A 21030-nucleotide genomic window follows, 5' to 3' on the forward strand; every position below is an offset into this window, starting at 1 on the left:
AGTTTGTTTGGTGATAGAAGAAAGGAATCAAATTAAACAGACATCTCCATTTCTCTTGACTTGCACCCTCAATATTTCACACAGCTCGGTCATCCGGCATTGTGGAAAGTGGTGTGTTCTCGATAAGTGAGATCCCAGAGCGTGGCCTGTAACACAACAGCAGAAAACTTCACTTTCATAGACTCAGAGGATTTGGGAACTGGAAGGGTCTGGTTCTGTGTCTCTACTTTACAGATAGGAAAACTGACACCCCTGGCTGGTTCCTAACTTGCCCAAGGGCTCGGGACCCCGCCTCAGGCCTGGGCTCTTTCTGTCTTGAATCTGAAAACATCTCCCCCATTCTTTCCCTACCTGCTTGTTCACAGAGCAGTGGCTGGGGCCTGGTTTCCATCCACCCTGAAGGAACCTTTTAAAGACACTCGGACAGGCTGCTGCCACTTTCCTAAGCAGCCGACACCAGCATAATCGAGCCTTTCCCTGGTGACTCAGGGCCATTTCCTTTATCACTGGGCTTTGTGCTGAAGTGTGGGCGTCCTCCCTCCCGGCCGTTGCCCTGGCTTGTCCGTACACTATGGGGCCCTCTCTCCTCTGCTGCCTGCGTGGGAGTGTGTGAGCGTGCCAGGGTCAGGAGGGGTGGGGGATTTGCTCATTGCAGAAAGCCTCCAGGTTGCTGTCTGCTCAGGCTGTCTGCTCCCTGTCTCCCTGTCTCCCTGTCTCCTCCCTGTCTCCCTATCTCTGTCTCTATCCTTGTGCATGTGTCTCCCTCTCTGTCCATTCCCCTCGTTCTTCTCTGGCTCACCCCAGCCTCCTACCAGAGCCCAAATGCCTGGGCCCCTGCCTGGCCGCCCCCATACTGCTTCCGTGTCCTCTGGGGCCTCTGTCTCCTGCCCTTCTCTCCTTTTCCTTCCTTTCCTGCTTTGCCTTCTCTGTGCTATTCTCCTTCCACTTCTGTCTTTCCATAGCGTGGTCTGGGAGACTTCTGTGGCTTTCGTTGACCTTGCCTGGCAGCAGGATGCCCCAGTGAGATGGGTTCGGTTCCTTCTCCGGCCTTTGCACCAGCGCTGCTGTTCTGTCTCCTGCTCCGTTGGCAGTTCTGGTTCTCCAGAGGACCAAGGGCAGTGGACATCTGAGTTCTGGAGGAGCAGAGTGATGATCTAGTCTTACCAAAGCCACAGAGAACAATTACGGGGCAGCATAGGCTGGAAAGAGCCCAGGATGCAGGGACCCCAGGTCTCGCAGGTGGTGTCAGCACAGCCAGTCATGGAAGCTCCTGGGACCCTGTTTCTCCATCTAGTAAATGGGGAAAGATGATGGTGGTAGTGATAGTGGTGATGATGATGATAATGACAATAATGACAGCAACCACCATTTAGAGTCTGAGGAATCAGCCGAGGGTGTAATTAAAACATAGGTGCTCAGGCTCCACCCTAACCACTGATCCAGACGCTCCGGGGATGGCCTGGGTTTGTATTTTAATGCTGTCCCTGCACCATGATTCAGCTGTGTTCCAGGCGCCTGGTCTGGAACCTGAGAGGGGGACCCGGCCCCGCCCTTAGGGACGCTCCCACCCAGGAGTGCGGTTTGTGTTGGGACCTGGCTTCTTTCGTTTCCATGCAGCATCAGCTCCAGGGACTGCCTTTTAGTTGAGCTCCTTTTTCTGGAGCTCTCTTTCAGGCCAGATCCTGGCCACATCCCTGGACTGACCCACGTGTGCCTTGGTTTCTTCGTTTCTCGCCAGGTCGTTTGCTAAGCCCCCGAAGCAGGTGCAGACGGTCTGTGAATGCATCCTCATCATGAAGGGGTACAAAGAGCTCAACTGGAAAACCGCCAAGGGCATGATGTCCGACCCGAATTTCCTGAGGTCTCTGATGGAGATCGATTTTGATTCGATTACCCAGAGCCAAGTGAAAAACATCAAAGGTGAGTGTCGCCACGTATGGGAGTCGCCAGGATGGATCTCGGTCTGGCATCTCAGGCTCTGGGACAGGGATGGAGGGCAAGGAGGCTTGTTGTGGGCAGGCCCTCCCCTTCTGGTCAGATGGTATCAGATGGAGCAGGCAACTGATGGTCACCAGAGGAAAACAGCAGCCCTGTGACATGACCCTGGGAGAGTGGCTGGGGATGGGCGGTGGCAGCCGTGCCCACTGAGGCTTCCATTCAGCACTAGTCCTAGCTCTCCCTGTCAGGAAACAAGATCTTCTCATTGGAACCTAGCCCAGCCTTGTCTTCTGTGCGTCTCACCCAGTGCTGTTCTGTCTGTGCTGTTCCGTGCACATGCAGAAGCCCGGAGCTGGTCCGACCTTGATTTCCCGCCTTTCTCTTGTCAGTATCAAGTCTTCTGGAGGTCCCTGGGGAGTGGGCATGGGGGTGGCCAGCATCACTGATGGCCAGCCTCTCTTCCATCTTTGGTTACAGGACTGAGTTCCCTTTGAGCTCAGTTCTTGACCCTGCCCAATGCTCAACCAGGCGGTGATAGTGGAATGGTGTTAGTCTTTGCGAAATGCAATACAAGTTCACACTGTGTTTGATGGTTTATTTAGACTCTTATCAAATGCTTTTTCTTAGCCCCTTAAAAACAAAAGCAAACTCAACACAAATGACCCCAATCACTACAAAAACCCAACGCACTCCCTCTATCTGAATCTTCATTGGATGGACTTCCGTGTATGTGAAATTACTCCTGGGGTGAGGGTGCGGGTGAAGGTAACAGGTGACCTGTAATGGCCTGTGAATTCCAGTTAGCCACGTGGGTGCCCAGTTGGGAGTCTCCGTTATGCCCCGGGTCTCCTGCATGACACCCGCGTCCTGGGTAGCAGTAAACCATGCCCCTCGCCCACATCGGAAACATTGGTTTATGCAGAACCCATTCTGGTTTGACACCACGCTGTTGGCCGTAGGAGAGCTGTGTGCATCCTGCTCACGGGGCCACTGAAGAATAAGAAACTAGTTACACTTATTTTGTCTATTTTATGTTCCCAAGATGAAGCTTGCCATTCATAAAAATTATTGCATGTTTCACGTTAGGCCTCTTGAAGACTCTTAATACCACGACTGAAGAAATGGAAGCTGTCAGCAAAGCCGGGCTGGGGATGCTGAAATTTGTCGAAGCTGTAATGGGCTACTGTGATGTTTTCAGAGAGATCAAGCCCAAAAGAGAGAAGGTATTGCCCGAATGTAAGACTGCCACACCACTGCCAAGAGACCCCTTCAGAGTCAGAATTCACAGTACACACCTTTGCTGAGAAAATTCTCCCAAGGTTCTGACTTTAAACTGCATAAACTTTCCCCCTGCCCCCCAATAAATGGTAATCCTGAAACACCACTATCACTTAGGCACAGTGTGGGTGGTGGACAAGACCGAGGTCTGAAAGAGTTTCAAACTTTCTGTGAAAGTGTGGTATAAAGATGTTCAGACCAGGCACGGTGGCTCACGCCTGTAATCCAGCACTTTGGAAGGCCCAGACGGGACGATCACTCTAGCCCAGGAGTTTGAGATCAGCTTGGGCAACATAGTGAGACCCTGTCTCTACAAAAAAATTTTTTTTTTAATTAGCCGAGCATGGTGGCACACCAGCTACTTGGGAGGCTGCAGTAAGCCGTGATTGTACCACTGCACTCCAGCCTGGGTGACAGAGTGAGACCCTGTCTCAAAAACGAAAAAAAAAAAAAAAGACATAAAGATGTTTAAAGTTGTTTCTCTAGGGTCAAAGCAGAGTTTCTCAGCTGCAGCACCACTAAAGTGCTGCCTGGCAGTAGTGGGAGGGTCTGTCCTGGGGGGGTCTGTCCTGGGGGATCTGTCATGGGCACTACAGGATGTTTAGCAGCATCTTTGGCCTCACCCCACTGGATGGCAGTAGCACCCTCCCTCCAAGCTGTGACATCCAGAAATATCTCCAGACATTACCAAACATCCCCTGGGGGACAAACCTACCCCAGTGGAGAGCAGCGGGGCCAAAGTCACAGGTAGATCACAAAATACAAAGAGAATACGGTTGATTTGATCATTTTGAGTCATATTGTGACCTTGCTCTATAGCTCGGAATTGTATTATTCAGAAAACTTAGAACCAATAGAAATACTGTTATTGTCTATGATATATTCTTCTGAGTTTTTGACTTAGAACCACAGTGTCATCTTACTGTGATCTCAGTACATGAAAGTACAACCATCTGATAACTTAGGTGCTGTGTCTTCTAATGGGACATAGAGTTTTTGCAGCAAACAGTTGAAGAAGAAACTAAGAAGCCACGTGTCTCAATATAGCACATAGTGGCTCCGAAAAGCACAGACACCATTAGAGCAGTTTGGACATGTGGCCTGGTTTGAGGCCATTGTATCACGGCCCCACCATGGTCCTTTTCCCCACCTTTCTGCAAATTGTCTTTACTTAGGTGGCCAGGTTGGAGCGGAATTTTTACCTCACTAAACGGGAACTGGAAAGGATCCAGAATGAGTTGGCAGCAATTCAGAAAGAGCTGGAAACATTGGGTGCCAAATACGAGGCCGCCATACTGGAAAAGCAGAAGCTGCAGGAGGAAGCCGAGATCATGGAGAGGCGGCTGATTGCTGCAGACAAACTCATCTCGGGTCTGGGGTCGGAAAACATCAGGTCAGCGTGGCTCACGAGCCCACCTGTTGTCGTTTGTAAATGGACGTCACCCACAGAATTTCTCGCCATGTTGATTCTTTATCTCACGTTGTGTTTTTATGTGAAAACCACGTGACCAGGTCTTATTTTCCTATTACCATGTTTATGGCAGCTAATGGCTATTTTATAGACTATTGTTTTTATTAGGCACTGAGTGTTATTTATTAATTACTAAGGGTCAAGGAGGCAGTGCAGCTGTGGAGATGGAGAAATCCATAGCATTTAGCAAGGTTTAGGGAGTGTTCACTTCTTGGTGACCTCTAACCCCTGGGTCCTTTCTAGAAGAGTCTGTGGGAGAAGCCCATCACTGTCACTGCACGGATGCCTTCTAAGCGTCCCAGTGGCTTGTTCAATCCTGGACTTCAGTCTTAAGTGATGGGGCTGTTTGATCTTTATGGGCAAGACCGCTTGGCCACAGCTTATTCACCGAATAGGGCAACAATTTTGAATCTGGCATCTGTAAATGTGGTGTAGAAAACACTGAAAAACACTGTTTGCATGTGGTAAACAATTTTCAGTATTTCTAAAACCTAAGTCTTGGGGCATTTCCTGGAAGAGGCCAAAGGAAACAGATGCTTTCTTTTATCTTGGGTGGAATTCTGTCATTGAGTGAGGCCAGAACTTGTTAGCTCTGCTGGGCTGATTTATATGTCTTTGATTAAGGCTTCGGAAACAACGTGATTACTACTTAAGGTGATCCACGCAATGTGATTACTACTTAATAAAGACCACAGGCCTTTACTGAGCCCGCTGCTTGATGCTGGCTCCAAACACCAGGTTCACTAGGGTGGGAAGTTGCAAGATAAGCTGTTGGTCTCTGTTCCCCATGAGGAAAGAATATCTCAAAACATGTTTCTGTCTGGCTAGCCCTGTTAGCAAGGTATCAAGCTGGTTCTTCCGGAATGTTCCTTTTGGTTGTGGCCAGAAGGTAAACCGCTCACGGCAGCCTCCCTCTCCTCCCGTGCCAGGTGGCTGAATGACCTGGATGAGCTGATGCACCGGCGCGTGAAGTTGCTGGGGGACTGCCTGCTCTGCGCGGCCTTCCTGAGCTACGAGGGAGCCTTCACCTGGGAGTTCCGTGACGAGATGGTCAATCGGATTTGGCAAAACGACATCCTGGAGCGGGAGATTCCTCTGAGCCAGCCTTTCCGGCTGGAAAGCCTACTCACGGATGATGTTGAGATCAGCAGGTGTGTGGCACCCTGAGCCAGCAGGAGGAAGGGGACATCTTAGCACAAGGGGTCTACATGGGTGTCACCCCACGGGGAGGCAATGGCCTGGGGGCATTGCCAGGACCACAGTTGGCTTGACTGCATGGAAGTGGCTGGGCGAGCTGCAAACCCAGCATGAAGCCCTTCTCCCTAGAGCCTGAGGAGGCTTGTGCAGCCTGGGGATGGGTAGATGGTTCTGGAAGGCCAGTCCTACCACCCTTAGCCCTTGGCTCACAAATTGGTGAGAAAAGTTCATTTCCTGACGGCTGTTTCTTCCAGATGGGGATCCCAGGGCCTTCCCCCCGATGAGCTGTCTGTTCAGAATGGCATCCTCACCACCCGGGCCAGCCGCTTCCCTCTCTGCATCGACCCCCAGCAGCAGGCCCTCAACTGGATCAAGAGAAAAGAGGAGAAGAACAATCTGCGGGTACGGCGGCTCCTCCCGGGGCGTCTTCTGTCCCCGGTGCCTGTTCTCTGGAGAGTGCCCCTCCCGCCTCCTGTACCTGGCAGTCCCTGGCAGTCCCTAGCCTCAACGAGTCTGGGCAGAAACGCTTCCACCCTGACCCCCACGCGGAGCCCTCCCCCACCTCCACCTCCATCCTGTGGGTCTGCCAGGGCAGCGCAAACCACCGTGAACTCTGCCTCTCCCCTCGCAGGCTGCGAGCAACCTCAGCTTCGTGTTCCTCTGCCCAGTATGGGGTTCGTGGTCTGGGTGCTCAGTCACTGTTTTTTGGAGCTGAGGTGGGGGATGGGGATGCAGGGGAGGAGAGAGTAATGGCTTGATTGAGATGTAATTCACATACCACACCATTCCCTCACTGAACACATGCAATTCCGTTTGAGTTTTAGTATATTTACAGAGTCGTATACCAATTACCAGAGTCAATTTTAGAACATTTTTATTATCCCTGCAAGAAATGCTCTATCCTTTAGCCATCACCCCTCCAGTCCTCCCGTGTCTCCCTCCCTGAGCCCCTGACAGCCACTTATCTGCTTTCCGTCTGAATGTGCCTCCTCTGGACATTTCTTAGGAATGGCATCAGATGCTGTGTGGCCTTTTGTGTCTGGCGTCTTTCACTCAGCCTGATGTCTTCAAGGTCTGTCCTTGCTGTAGCGTGTCAGGGCGTCATTCTTGCCTTGGGCTGAATGGTATTCCGGTGTGTGAACAGACACATCGTGTTCATCCATCCATTCACCGAGGGACAGTCGGGTAGTCCCTCTTTTTGGCTATTTGCAGAACGCCGCCGTGAACGTTGGTGCACACGTTTCTATGTGGCCATGTGTTTTCAGTTCTCTTGGGGCGATACCTAGGAGTGGAATTGCCGGGGTGGCCCAATTGCTTTTTGCTGAACTAATGAACAAATTAATGATTTTCAATTTTAGCTTTTCCTTATTTTTTTCTGGTCCTTGATCCCAGGTATTTGCATGCTGTCTGGGGGAGCCCGTTTGTACTCCAGGGTCAGGGGAACAGTCTGCCTCCAAAATGCACATGGAGCTCTCATGGAGCAAATACTATGAGGGCAGAACTTCCCTAGACTCCCTCTTCCCTCAGCCTGCCAGGGAGCACTGACATTGTCAGCCTACCCCTAGTCTAATTCCAACACCTACCCTGTCTCTTAAAGAGAAGGGGTTCTAGCTTACAGGGGGAGGGCCTGAGGAATCCCCTTCCTTTCCTCTCCACCCTGTTTGAGCAAGATCCTGCCCTGAGCCTGGACCTCATGGTGTATAGGCGTTATACCCCTTGTTTCTCTCTTCTTTTCACCTCTGGCCCCTCCAAGTTCCTGGCTCATCCACTTTCCACTTCCAAGCCATTCTCCCTTTATATTTGGCAGGGCCACAGTTAAACATGCGGGCTTTCAGCATCTGCCTCCCCTCTCTTCCAGGTCGCTTCCTTTAACGACCCTGACTTCCTCAAGCAGCTAGAGATGTCCATAAAGTACGGGACCCCTTTCCTGTTCCGCGATGTTGATGAATACATCGATCCTGTGATTGATAACGTCTTAGAAAAAAATATAAAAGTCTCCCAAGGACGGCAGTTTATTATCCTGGGAGACAAGGAAGTTGACTATGATTCAAATTTCAGACTGTACCTAAACACCAAGCTGGCCAATCCCAGATACTCCCCATCCGTGTTTGGGAAAGCTATGGTCATCAATTACACCGGTAAGAATGTGTAGAACCTCCACTGCTAATTAAGATGGTTATGATGGAGACCGCAACCTGAGATCAAGGCTTTCCTGGGACGTCATTTCACTCACAGTGATCCCAGATCGTTCTCTCATAGGCACATCCGGGCTAGTCAGCTCTTACCAATTAGGTACCACTTAGAGGGTGTGAGGCTATGAGTTACCTGTCGTGAGTCACGCTGAGACGGGGCTGTGGGCTCACGTGTTCACACACGGGTGGGATGGGACGTCTGTCTGTGGGGGCAGGAAGTTACTCTGTATTCGTGTATTTAAAATACGTGTTGTGATGTTGAATTTTTTTTCTTCCTTTCAGTTGAATTCTGATAGAAATTGGATGTTATCTCTCATATTCTCTAGGGTTGTCATGCACCTGCTTAAACAGGTTAATTCGATTTGGATGTACTTTCTTTTCTTTTTTCTTTTTCTTTTTTCGTACAGATGGGGTTTCTCTGCGTTGCCCAGTCTGGTCTCAAACTTCTGGGCTTGAGGGATCCTCCCGCCTCTGCCTCCCAAAGTGCTGGGATTACAGGCATGAGCCACTGTGCCCAATCTGGGTATACTTTAAACCTTGGTACCCCAGTCCGTGGAAGCCTGGGTTTTATTTCAGTGCATTTTTTCCTATTTGTCCACCACTCTGCACCACAGCATCGCTATTTTGCTCATGTCTGCCACCTTGCTGCTGTAGAGTGACATTGGTGGGCAGTGAATCCTCGTGCCTCTGACCTGCTGTCTGAGACCCACGCTAAGCTTGTCCCATCACAGCAGGGCAGCGGGAGAGACCGTTGTCGGGGGCTGCAGGTGGTGAGGGCCTCTCACTGTCCCCTACAGTCACGCTGAAGGGCCTGGAGGACCAGCTGCTGAGCGTGCTGGTGGCTTACGAGAGGCGGGAGTTGGAGGAGCAGCGGGAGCACCTCATCCAGGAGACCAGCGAGAACAAGAACCTACTCAAGGACCTGGAAGATTCCCTCCTTCGGGAGCTGGCCACGTCCACCGGGAACATGCTGGACAATGTGGACCTGGTGCACACCCTGGAGGAGACCAAATCCAAGGCAACAGAGGTAGCAGCCACAGCGGAAAAGGCCCTGAGCCAGGCGGGGCCTGCATGCGCCTTTGGAGCATCCAGTTCTCTGTCTGCTCAATGAGAAAACTGGGCTCGGTGATCTCAGGGATAAAAAGCCACCTCTGGCCGGGCGCGGTGGCTCACGCCTGTAATCCCAGCACTTTGGGAGGCCGAGGCGGGCGGATCACAAGGTCAGGAGATCGAGACCACGGTGAAACCCCGTCTCTACTAAAAATACAAAAAATTAGCCAGGCGCGGTTGTGGGCGCCTGTAGTCCCAGCTACTCGGGAGGCTGAGGCAGGAGAATGGCGTGAACCCGGGAGGCGGAGCTTGCAGTGAGCCGAGATCGCGCCACTGCACTCCAGCCTGGGCGAAGGGGGGAGACTCCGTCTCAAAAAAAAAAAAAAAAAAAGCCACCTCTATTGGGATGTGCTATGGGGAGGGGAGCCCTAAAGGTGTTCCCAGGGACCCTTAGGCATCAGGTCAGTCTCTTTAAATTGAGAGTGATGGAAAACCCAGCCCTGCCTGGCTTAAGTCAAAAGGGAAGTTATCAGCTGAGAAAGCAGAAAAGTGCAGAGATGGCCTCAGGTGGGGCTGGATCCAGGACTTCAAAAATACCAGGAGGACTTGGTTTCTCTCCATTTCTGGGCTGGGCCTTCTACCGGCTTGGCGTCATTCTCTGCCAGCTCCCTACATGGTCATAAGACTGGTCTGGCCTCATGTCTCTCAGCTCTAAACCCAAAGGGATAAGTGAGAATCTTCCTGTTCCTACCATGAAGGTCCTGGAAGTCACTTAAGTCACATTTCTACCCCAAACCAGTCCCAGGAGCTTGGGGATGCTAGGCTCGGGTTGGCTGGGCCTGGGTCACATCTCCTGGAGTCTGGGTGGAACCCCATATGGGATGAAAAGGGAGAGGGCAGTACCTGGAGACTTACAAGCAGTGTTACTAGAGGAAGGGGCCTTGGGTGCAGGGGCATCAGCCACAAATATTCACCCCTTCCTACAAGAGGGTGGGTGCCCTCGGTCCCCTGCAGTCCCTGGATGCTTTCAAAGCCCTGGAGCATTGCATGTACCTCTCTGCTGTCCCCCTGCCCCTCCTGCCCTCTGCCCACTTCTCAGTCTCCCTGTTTCCAGGGTCACTTGTGCTTTTCTTCAGGTCTCAGAGAAACTCAAGCTGGCGGAGAAGACAGCCTTGGACATCGACAGGCTGCGGGATGGCTACCGGCCAGCAGCCAGGAGGGGGGCCATCCTGTTCTTCGTGCTGTCTGAGATGGCCCTGGTGAACTCCATGTACCAGTACTCCCTGATTGCCTTCTTAGAGGTCTTCGGGCTGTCACTGAAGAAGTCGCTGCCCGATTCCATTCTCATGAAACGCCTGAGGAACATCATGGACACACTGACCTTCAACATCTATAACTACGGCTGCACGGGTGAGCTATCCCCACAGAGGAGGACACATTCGTGTAGCTTGGTGTGCCAGATGTGGCTTTAACGAAATGTGGTCTGTGAAAACAGAAACTTACCAAATGGCATTTTTTTCTTTCTTTCTTTTTTTTTTTTTTTTTTTTTGAGATAGCGTCTTGCTCCATCACCCCGGCAGGAGTGCAGTGGTGCAATCACAGCTCACTGCAACCTCCACCTCCCAGGCTCAGGTGATCCTCCTACCTCGGCCCCCAGAGTAGCTGGGACTACAAGGCACGCCACCACGCCCCGCTAAGTTTTTGTGTATTTTGTAGAGATGGGGTTTCACTATGTTGCCCAGGCTGGTCTCGAACTCCTGAGCTCGAACGATCCACCCACCTTGGCCTCCCGAAGTGCTGGGATGACGAGGTATGAGCCATCATGCCCAGCTCCCAATGGCATTCTTAAGTGTGGCGATTCATGTTACAAGAAGAATGTTTAAAGCATTGAATTTTAAGATAGCTTTATTGAGATACAATTTACATACCATAAATTCGCCCTTTAAAAATGTACAGTTTGGTGATTCACAGCATATTCATAGAGTTGTGCAGCCATCACTACCCTCTCGCTCTGGAACGTGTCCACCAGCCCCGAAATGAAATCCCACACCCATTAGCAGTCACCCCCGGCCTCCCGCTCCTAGTCCCTGGCAGTCACCACTCTGCCTTCCGTCTGTAAGGGTTTACTTGTGCTGAACACTTCATGTCCATGGCATCATAGGGTGTGTGACTTCATGGCTGGCGTCTTTCATTCCACATCGTGACCTCACGGTTGATCCGGGTTGCTGCGTGTGTCAGCGCTTCGTTCCTGTCTGTGGCTGAGTCACATTCCATGTATGGACAGACCACACTGTGTTTACTCACCCGTCACCTGATGGGCATTTGGGTTGTTTCGCTTTTTTGCTATTAAGGCAATGCTCCTGTGAACCTTTGTGTGCAGGTTTTTGTGTGAATGTGTGTTTTTAATTCTCTTGGGGGTGCATCTAGGAAGGCAACTGCTAGATCATAGGTAATTCAATGTGTAACTTTTGAGGAACTGCCAAACTGTTTCCAAAGTGACTACAGTCTATTTCAACCCCTAAATCATTGATTTTTTAAAAACACTTTTTGTTATGGAAAACATATACAAAAGAGAATAGTGTCATGATCGTCTGCGCACCTCTCACCTGGCAATGATCAGCTCTGGATTTGTTTATATAATCCAGACGGTTCCCCGTCAACCCAGATTATGTTGAAAATTTGCTTCCTATTCAGATCACTTATCTGTAAGTATGTTAGTTTGTATCTCTAAAACAGAGGTCAGCAAACTTTTTCTGGAAAGGGTCGGATTTTAGGCTTTGAAGGCTAAGTGATTTCTGCCACAACTACTCATTTCTGCAGTTGTAGCACAAAGCAGCCATTGGACAATATGGAAGTGAATGGCCATGGCTGTGTTCCAATAAAATTTTATTAGCAAAAACAGGCAGCAGGCTGGATTTGGCCCCTGGCTTGTGGTTTGCCCATCCCTGCTATAAAATAGAAGGATTCTATTTAAAAAGGTAGACATAAGGCCATTATCATACCCCCAAATTAATAATTCCTGAACATCATCACATACCTAGTTTTCAAATGTTCCCATTGTCTTATATGTCATATTTCACATTAGCTTAAATCAGGACCTCATTAAGGGTCTATACGTTATAATTGGTTGTGTCACTTAATTTCTCTCTTTTCCCCGTTGCATTTATTTTTATTTTTATTTATTTATTTTTATTTTTATTTTTAATTTTTTTTTGAGACGGAGTCTCGCTCTGTCACCCAGGCTGGAGTGCAGTGGCCGGATCTCAGCTCACTGCAAGCTCTGCCTCCCGGGTTCACGCCATTCTCCTGCCTCAGCCTCCAGATTAGCTGGCACTACAGGCGCCCGCCACCTCGCCCGGCTAGTTTTTTGTATTTCTTAATAGAGACGGGGTTTCACCGTGTTAGCCAGGATGGTCTCGATCTCCTGACCTCGTGATCCGCCCGTCTCGGCCTCCCAAAGTGCTGGGATTACAGGCTTGAGCCACCGCGCCCGGCTATTTGTATTTATTTATTTTTAGAGACAGGGTCTGGCTCTGATGCCCAGGCTGGAGTGCAGTGACACAATCACAGCCTACTGCAACCTCCACCTCCCAGGCTCAAGTGATCCTCCCACTTCAGCCTCCTCAGTAGCTGGGACTACAGGTGCATGCCACCATGCCCAGATAATTTTTTAAAAAATTTTTTGTAGAGATGGTGGTCTCGCCATGTTGCCCAGGCTGGTCTTGAACTCCTGGGCTTAAGGGATCCTCCTGCCTCAGCCTCCCAAAGTGCTGGGACTAGAAGCATAAGCCACCGTGTCTGCCCCACCCCTTGCATTTATCTGTGGAAGAAACTTGCCTGATTGCTGGGTTGTTTCCTGTCGTCTGAATTTTGCGGCTCGCCTCTCTGTTGTGTCATGGGAGGAACTCTCAAATGCCAATACATGTAGTTCTTTTCTCACGAGACCTTAAGACTCCCCAGTGAAGAGTCTTCAGCCTTTTCCTAGAGTATGTAACCCTGGCTGCCAGTCTTCGTGGAAGCATGTGAGAAAAGAAGGCTGTCAATTTCAGCATTCATCATGAAAACTTGCGCTGAAAACCATCTTTTCAGTATGGTTTCCCCTCAACTATGCCTGGTGTTCCCCTGTCCAGAGACCCTGCTTTATCTTTTCCAAAGTTCACTTGGGTGGGGCAGGCAGTTGCCTGGCAGCATGGAGTGAGAGGGGATCTGGGATCTGACTGCTTGTCAAACAAGCTGTCCACCCATCTTCCTGTTTTTAGCCCATATTCACCCACACTTCCAAAGGATCTGGAACTGCCAGTTCCTGAGCTTTTGATGCATTCTGTGGTTTGCATCTCAGCTTTATCTCCTCCTCATGTAAGAGTCAACTTTCTCAGCTCTGCTAAATCAATTATCACTTGTCCATCTGTCTGTAGCTTGCAGGGTTTTTTTTTTCTTTTTTTCTTTTTTCTTTCTTTTTTTTAAAGACAGAATGTCATTCTGTTGTCCAGGCTGGAGTGCAGGGGTGCGATCTTAGCTCACTGCAACCGCACCTGGAGTCGCTTGCAAAATTTTATTGCTATTGTCTTTTCTCCAATTTTCTGGGAGCTTATACCTTTTTTAAAAACTCACCATTAGGCCAGGCACAGTGGCTCACGCCTGTGATCCCAGCACTTTGGGTCGCCGAGGTGGGCGGATCACGAGGTCAAGAGATGGAGACCATCCTGGCCAACATGGTGAAACCCCGTCTCTACTAAAAATACAAAAATTAGCTGGGTGTGGTGGCACGTGCCTGTAGTCCTAGCTACTCGAGAGGCTGAGGCAGGAGAATGGCTTGAACCCAGGAGGCGGAGGTTGCAGTGAGCCAAGATCACACCACTGCACACAAAGAAAACAAAAAACAAAAGCAAACAAAAAAACTCACCATTTCAGTTGGTTTTTGGAAAGGAGTTGGGAGAAACTCAGAATGGCCATTTTTAAGCAGGGGCCTGTAGAGCGACCTTTAGAAAGCAGAGGTGGACAGGGCACACTTGCATCCCTTTCCAGTCCTCTTTTGCTGAGACACTGCACTGACAGTGATATTTTCCATGCACCAGTGCTTGTTGTATTAAGTTTGTCATGCCTGCCTTAACAAAATACCACCGACTGGGTGGCTTAAGCAACAGAAATTTATTTTCTCATAGTTTTGGAGGTCAGAAGTCCAAAATCAAGGTTTTGGTAGATTTCGTTTCTCCTTAGGACGCTCCCCTTGGCTTGCAGGAGGCCGTCTTCCTGCTGTGTCTGCACAAAGTCTTTCTTCTCTGCATGTGAATCCCTAGTGTCTGTGTGTGTCCAAATTTCCTCCTCTTGTAAGGACACCAGTGAGGTTGGACTGGGCCCACCCTAATGGCCTCATTTGAACTTAATCATCTCTTTAAAGACCCTGTCTCCAAATACCATCATATTCTGAGGTACTGGAAGCTGGGGCTTCAACATATGAAGTTTGGAGAAATATAATTTAGCCCTTAACAGTTGGGCAGAAAAGAGATTGTTTCTATAGGACTCACTTAAGTAGCCAACCCTCCTAACACATATGAAGTAGAATTCAAATACGAATTTTGACTTACACAATTTTTTTTTCCAGGAACACATGTCTTCTGTTAAAAAGCAAAAAAGAAAGCTGGTATTTTGCATCCATCAATAAAGAGTCTGTTGATGGAGTGTGTGTCCTCTGCAGTAGAGGCTGGCAAACCCCTAGCCAGCATCCAAATCTGGCCCACTGCCTGCTTTTGTAAATTAAGTTTTATTGGAACAGGACCATATCCATTAGTATACATATTGTCTATGGTTGCTTTTGCACTACAGTGGTGGAGTTGAGTGGTTATGACCATCTAGCTTCCAAAGCCAAAAATATTTACTATCTGGCCCTTTGCAGAAAGTTTGCCAACACCTCTCCTAGACTCTAATGGACACGAATGCCATGGAGTCAGGCAAACAACCTGCCTTCGGTTGAGAGGGTGGCTCTGATCCCCAACTGTACTGCCCCTCGCTGGCTTTTCCTCTTCCCAGGATGGTGTGATTTCACCTCCTGTAGACACAGCCATTTCCGTTACATACAGGAGCATGTCACTACAGACTGGGGCATGACCTAGGAACTGAGCTTATCTTTTGTGCACTTAGATAGTCATGGACATGGGGTGCAGAGAGGGCTAAATGCAGCCATACACTTTGAGTGTTTCATTTCTCTTACATTTAAGCACAGCGTGCGCACGAAACTCAGGTTTTTAAAGAAATCAATGCTCGTCTGATGTTTCCCTCCAGGGCTGTTTGAGAGGCACAAGCTACTCTTTTCTTTTAATATGACCATCAAGATAGAACAAGCAGAAGGGAGAGTCCCTCAAGAAGAATTAGATTTCTTTCTAAAAGGTAATGAATTTGCCTAGCTTCATTCCTCCCATCTCCTTGCCCACACGATACGTGTATATAAGTTTGTCCATTAAAACAGACAATCACAAAAATTCGCCTTAAAACTTGGCTCCCAACAGCACTGCATTTATCACTATTCCAGTTGATCATTCCAGCCTCCGAAAAGGCTCTGGTTGAACTCGGAGCAGCCAGCCTCTGTCTCGGGGCCACCCTGAGGCTGGAAGCTGGATGCTACACTGAGCGCCTAGTTGGTGTCACTGGCGGTGACGAGGGCAAGCCCGGGCCACCTCCTCTTTCCAGTCTCCTTCTTGAGAAGTGGACTTTTCCCCAAAAGTGAGAGAAGTCAAAGCAGAGTTGCCTGCTTTGTGTTGGCAGCACAACGGCTGTTTGCTTCTCTTCCGTTGTGATTAGGAAACATTTCCCTGGAGAAAAGCAGAAGAAAAAAGCCCTGCGCTTGGTTGTCTGACCAAGGATGGGAAGATATTATTCTTTTATCAGAAATGTTTTCAGACAGCTTTGGGCGACTTCCTGATGATGTTGAGAATAACCAGACTGTCTGGCAGGAGGTGAGCCCATGCTCCCTTTCTCCTCCTCTCCTTCCCCACATGTCAACAATCTCTAAACCTCAACTGTGGCCCAACCCCTTTGGTAACCCATTGGTGTGTGGTGTGCCCTCCGCCCCAGTTGGGGTCTCCTTCATTCAGCTAGTTGTATAGGAGTCAATGTACCTGTCCATCCATCCATCCATCCATCATCCATCCATCTATCCATCCATTCATCCCTGTATCCATCCACCCACCTACCCACCCACCCTACCCATCCATCCATTTACCCACCTACCCATTCATCTACCGATCTGCCCGCCCACCCACCTACTCATCCATCATCCATCATCCATCCATTCATCCCTGTATCCATCCATCCATCCATTCCACCACCCATTCCATCCCCGTCCACCACCATCCATCCATCCATTCCATCCATGTCCATCCACCACCACCATCCATCTTCCACCATCCATCCATCCATCCATTCCATCCATGTCCATCCACCCTTCATCCGTCCATTCCATTCCATTCCATTCCACCACCATCCATCCATCCATCCATCCATCCATCCATCCATTCCATCCATCCACCACCACCACCCATCCGTCCATTTCCACCCATTCGTCCACCGTCCATTGCATCCACCCACTCCGTCCATCCGTCCGTCCGTCCGTTCGTCCCGCCAGTGATCCGTCCACCCGCCTGCCCGCCCGCCGTCCGTCAAATCCATTCCATCCCATCACCCATCCATCCATCCATCCTTTCATCCATCCATCCATCCACCACCACCACCATCCATCCATTTACCATTCATCCACCATCCACCATCCATCCATCCATCCATTCATCCCTGTATCCATCCACCCTCCTACCCACCCAGCCACCCATCCATCCATTTTCCCACCTACCTATTCATCTACCCATTCGCCCCACCACCCACCTACTCATCCATCCATCCACCCATGCATGCACCCACCTATCCATCTACCTACCGACCCATCCATCCCAGAAATAGTTGTTGGGCATCTACCATGTACCATGTCCCTTGATGGGCACTCAGTGAATAAGACTCAGTTTCTCCTTTCTGAATGTCATAGTCTTTGGGGGTAGAGAATGACAGATCTGACCAGGTGGCCTTCAGTTACTACACCTATAGATTCTCATCCCTTTCCAGTGGCTTTTGCCACCTTCACACACAAATGGGGACCTATGTCATTTCTGAGTTGATGCCACAATGAATATTCTTTGCTTTTCCCAGTGGTATGACCTGGATTCACTGGAGCAGTTTCCATTCCCCTTGGGTTACGATAACAACATCACCCCTTTCCAGAAATTGCTTATTTTGCGCTGTTTCCGTGTAGATCGGGTCTATCGGGCAGTGACTGACTATGTGACTGTAACAATGGGAGAGAAGTAAGTGTGTCGTTTTGTTGATTTGCCGCTTTTCGTGGGGTGGGATCGCCAGCATCCTCCCACCTTGGGCTCAAAGAAAGCAGAGGCTGACCAGCTCCCGTGACAGCTGTCGCCACCCTGTCTGGACAATATTCCATAGCCAATATTCTAGAATTCTTCAATATTCTAGAACAGCGCTAGTCACAAGAAATTCAATGTGAGCCACATATGCAGTTTCGAAAGTTCTAGTAGCTCCATTAGAAAAGAAATGGGCGCAATTAATTGTAATATATTTTATTTAAATGAATATATTAAAATTATCATTTAAATGTATAATCAATATGAACATGATTGAGACATTTTACATGCTTTTTTTGGTATTAAGTCTTCAAAATCCTGTGTGAATTCACACTTACAGCACATCTCAATTGGGGCCAGCCACATTTTAAGTGCTGAGTCGCCGCGTGTGCCTCATGGCCATCACACTGGACAATGTTGCTCTAGCATGGGGTACAAAGCCAGGCAGAGAGCGTGGGACTGCAGCTCAGATGTGCCCTTGCAGCCAGTAGGCCATGGCAGCGAGTGATGAGGCTGGGTGGAGTCCTGGTCCCTGGGCAGCTGCCCTTAGCTCCTGCTGACTGATACCATGTGCCACTGGGAACCCACAGTGGCTGGATCCTCTGACTCTGAAAGAAGCTAGGACTTCAGATTTTTACCTGAAATATCCCAGTATCTTTGTGTTGGCAATGAATTTTAAAATGCACGTCTGGGTCAGGTGCAGTGGCTCATACCTGTAATCCCAGCACTTCAGGAGGCTGATGTGGGAGGATTGCTTGAGGCCAGGAGTTCGAGACCAGCCTGGGCAATATAGCGAGATACTGCCTCTAAAAAATAAAAAATAAAAAATAAATGAGCCAGCTGTGCTGGCGCACACCTGTAGTCAAGCTACTAAGGAAGCTGAGGTGGGAGGATGGCTTGAGCCCGAGAGTTTGAGGCTGCAGTGAGCTATGATAGTACCACTGTACTCCAGCCTGGGCAACAGAGTGAAATTATATCTCTCAATTAAAAAAGAAAAAGAAAAACAAAAAACCCACACACAAATCTCAAAATTCAAGATGTGGATCATTCAGGACACACCTGTGGAACCTCAGGGTTTTGTGCCATGGGCACGCCCACCTGGAGGGCAAGCTGAGGTGCCCAGCTCAGCACAAACCAACTGAATCAAGCGTGCAGGGGGTACAGGAGTTCCCCATCAGGGTGGGAGACGTGCATAGAAACTAGAATCTAAAACAGGGAAGACTGCAAAGAGCTATCCCAGGGGAGGGGTCAGAAGGTTCTGGACACTGGAGGAGGCAGCACTGATCAGACAGGCCAGCCCCTGGTCTGCAGCTGTCCTCCCGGGACAGTTTTCTGACTGTGTTTCTTTCACCAGGTATGTACAGCCCCCAATGATCAGCTTTGAAGCTATTTTTGAGCAGAGCACTCCAAATTCGCCCATTGTGTTTATCCTGAGTCCTGGCTCTGACCCTGCCAGTGATCTTACGAAATTAGCAGAGCGAAGTGGTTTTGGAGGAAATCGCCTCAAATTCCTTGCAATGGGTCAAGGTCAAGAAAAGGTAATTTGTGGCTGAAAGGAACAAGCTCTACATTTAGGGGAGGTCCCTGGTGTCTGCTAAGGAGGAGCTAACCTGGATTTAAGCTGAGAGTGCCACGCCTCAAATAAGTTGGATGCATTTCCGAGCAAAGAAGCAGTAATGAAACACTGCGTAGATGACAATAATAGTTATGATTTCACAACCTTGTGTTGTGATCATGGTGCTGTGCTTTTTTTTTTTTTTTTCCTTTTTCTTTTCTTTTTGAGACAGGGTCTTGCTCTGTCACCCAGGCTGGAGTGCAGTGTTGCGAACATAGCTCGCTGCAGCCTCGACCTCCTGACTGTTAAGTGATCGTCCTGCCTCAGCCTCCCCAGTAGCAGCTGGGACTACAGGCATGCATCACCATGCCTGGCTAATGTTTTTTGTATTTTCTGTAGACAAAAATACAAACACGTCACCATGTTGCCCTGGGTGGTCTTGAACTCCTGGACTCAAGCGATCCTCCCACTTCAGCCTCCCAAAGTGGGATCACAGGCATGAGCCACGGTGCCCAGGCTGTGCCATCCTCAAAGCTCTTTCACACACAGTCCTTACCTTCCTTAGTCCCTGAACAGCCTCATTGCAGATCAGAATTATGATGGCCCCAGTTGCATGGCCAAGGGAGTGGGTCGAGAGAGGCTGAGCCCAGGACCATTCAGGACAGAACTGTGGTGCAAATCCTCCTGTCCTTCTGAGCCAGAGAGCTTTCTTTGCTGAGGTCTTGCCTCTCTGCATCACAGTGCTCCCTGCTAGAACTTGCTACGCAAGTTCAGTACAATGTGGGACAAAGCTTGCAGGAAAAGCCTGTGCGTCAGCAAGTGTGATGGTCGCAGGCATGCGTGTTGGGGTCAGAGGGAGCTGACTGCCAGTCCTGGCTTTGCTATGAACTGCGAGGCTTTGGGTAAGCCCCTCTGCTGCTGAAAGCCCCTGGGTGAGATGAGGATGGCCATACCCATGCTGGATGGCCCAGGAAGCAAGCCCTGGGCACCAGCAAGGCGGGCCAGCTCTCTCAACCACAACACTGAAAGAAGCTATTGTAACATCAGCGCTCATGTGTTTTAAGCCATTTCAGAAACCAAGGCTTGATTTGGGTGTTTAGCTTGTTTGTGCTTGAATTACATTTGGGAGGAGACATGGTGATTGTTTTCCAGGCCTAGGGCCCTGAAGATCTTACAGTGGCCAGGACAATCCCTACTTCCTGGTGGGCTTTAGCTGGTCTGTTGCAGCCCTGCTCAGGAGTCCTCGGGACAGGAGCGACTGTGTGGGAGAAGCTGGGGTTTCTAGGGCCAGGGGGGCTGATGAGTGCAAAATGCTAACCCATCTTCCAGGCTGTGTGTGACCAGCTCAGTGCACCCACGGGGCCCATGGGGTTTCTAAAAGGTGGTTTATTTGAAGGCTCCTCCTGTAGCTCCTGGATCCTTGGCTTGCTTTTGGCTGCTGCTGGAGCTGGCCATCACCTTTCTGTGGGGTGGAGTGGGTCTCTGGAGAGCACGGGGTTGGGTTTGGATGCCAACTCCCCCCTCTCCTCCTCCCTCTCCCCTGGCGCAGGTGGCCCTGCAGCTGCTGGAGACTGCGGTGGCTCGCGGGCAGTGGCTGATGCTGCAGAACTGCCACCTCCTGGTCAAGTGGCTGAAAGATCTGGAGAAGTCCTTGGAGAGGATCACCAAGCCCCACCCAGACTTCCGCCTGTGGCTCACCACGGACCCCACCAAGGGCTTCCCCATTGGGATTCTGCAGAAGTCCCTAAAGGTCTGGCTTCAGGATGGACACCAACATGCCCAGCACCCAGCTTCCCAGACCACCACCATATTGCTGTGGGGCCGGGGTGTGCGTGCGTCTGTGTAGAAATAAACCTTAGGCTGCAGTTGAAACCTCGCGGTTGAAACCCTTCTCATCCCATTTCTCTCTCTCTTTAGAGGGGGCTGCTGTCCTAGGTGGGTGTTTGT

General features: G+C 49.9%; 1 protein-coding gene across 4 annotated transcripts in view; it reads left to right on the forward strand.

Moving 5' to 3' along the window:
* Window positions 1–21030, forward strand: part of DNAH10 (dynein axonemal heavy chain 10) — a 175747-nt gene that overhangs the window by 147764 nt on the left and 6953 nt on the right. For all 4 annotated transcript variants that reach the window (XM_031650880.1, XM_031650881.1, XM_031650879.1 and 1 more), the window contains 13 exons: window positions 1739–1920; window positions 3025–3161; window positions 4392–4609; window positions 5617–5838; window positions 6139–6286; window positions 7743–8022; window positions 8874–9103; window positions 10263–10536; window positions 15406–15510; window positions 15922–16076; window positions 17317–17471; window positions 18883–19066; window positions 20633–20833. In XM_031650880.1, the coding sequence (XP_031506740.1) occupies window positions 1739–1920; window positions 3025–3161; window positions 4392–4609; window positions 5617–5838; window positions 6139–6286; window positions 7743–8022; window positions 8874–9103; window positions 10263–10536; window positions 15406–15510; window positions 15922–16076; window positions 17317–17471; window positions 18883–19066; window positions 20633–20833 (2491 nt within the window). The remainder of the gene's footprint in view (window positions 1–1738; window positions 1921–3024; window positions 3162–4391; window positions 4610–5616; window positions 5839–6138; window positions 6287–7742; window positions 8023–8873; window positions 9104–10262; window positions 10537–15405; window positions 15511–15921; window positions 16077–17316; window positions 17472–18882; window positions 19067–20632; window positions 20834–21030) is intronic.

Source organism: Papio anubis, chromosome 9, assembly GCF_008728515.1.
Source record: "Papio anubis isolate 15944 chromosome 9, Panubis1.0, whole genome shotgun sequence".
Taxonomy (NCBI): domain Eukaryota; kingdom Metazoa; phylum Chordata; class Mammalia; order Primates; family Cercopithecidae; genus Papio; species Papio anubis.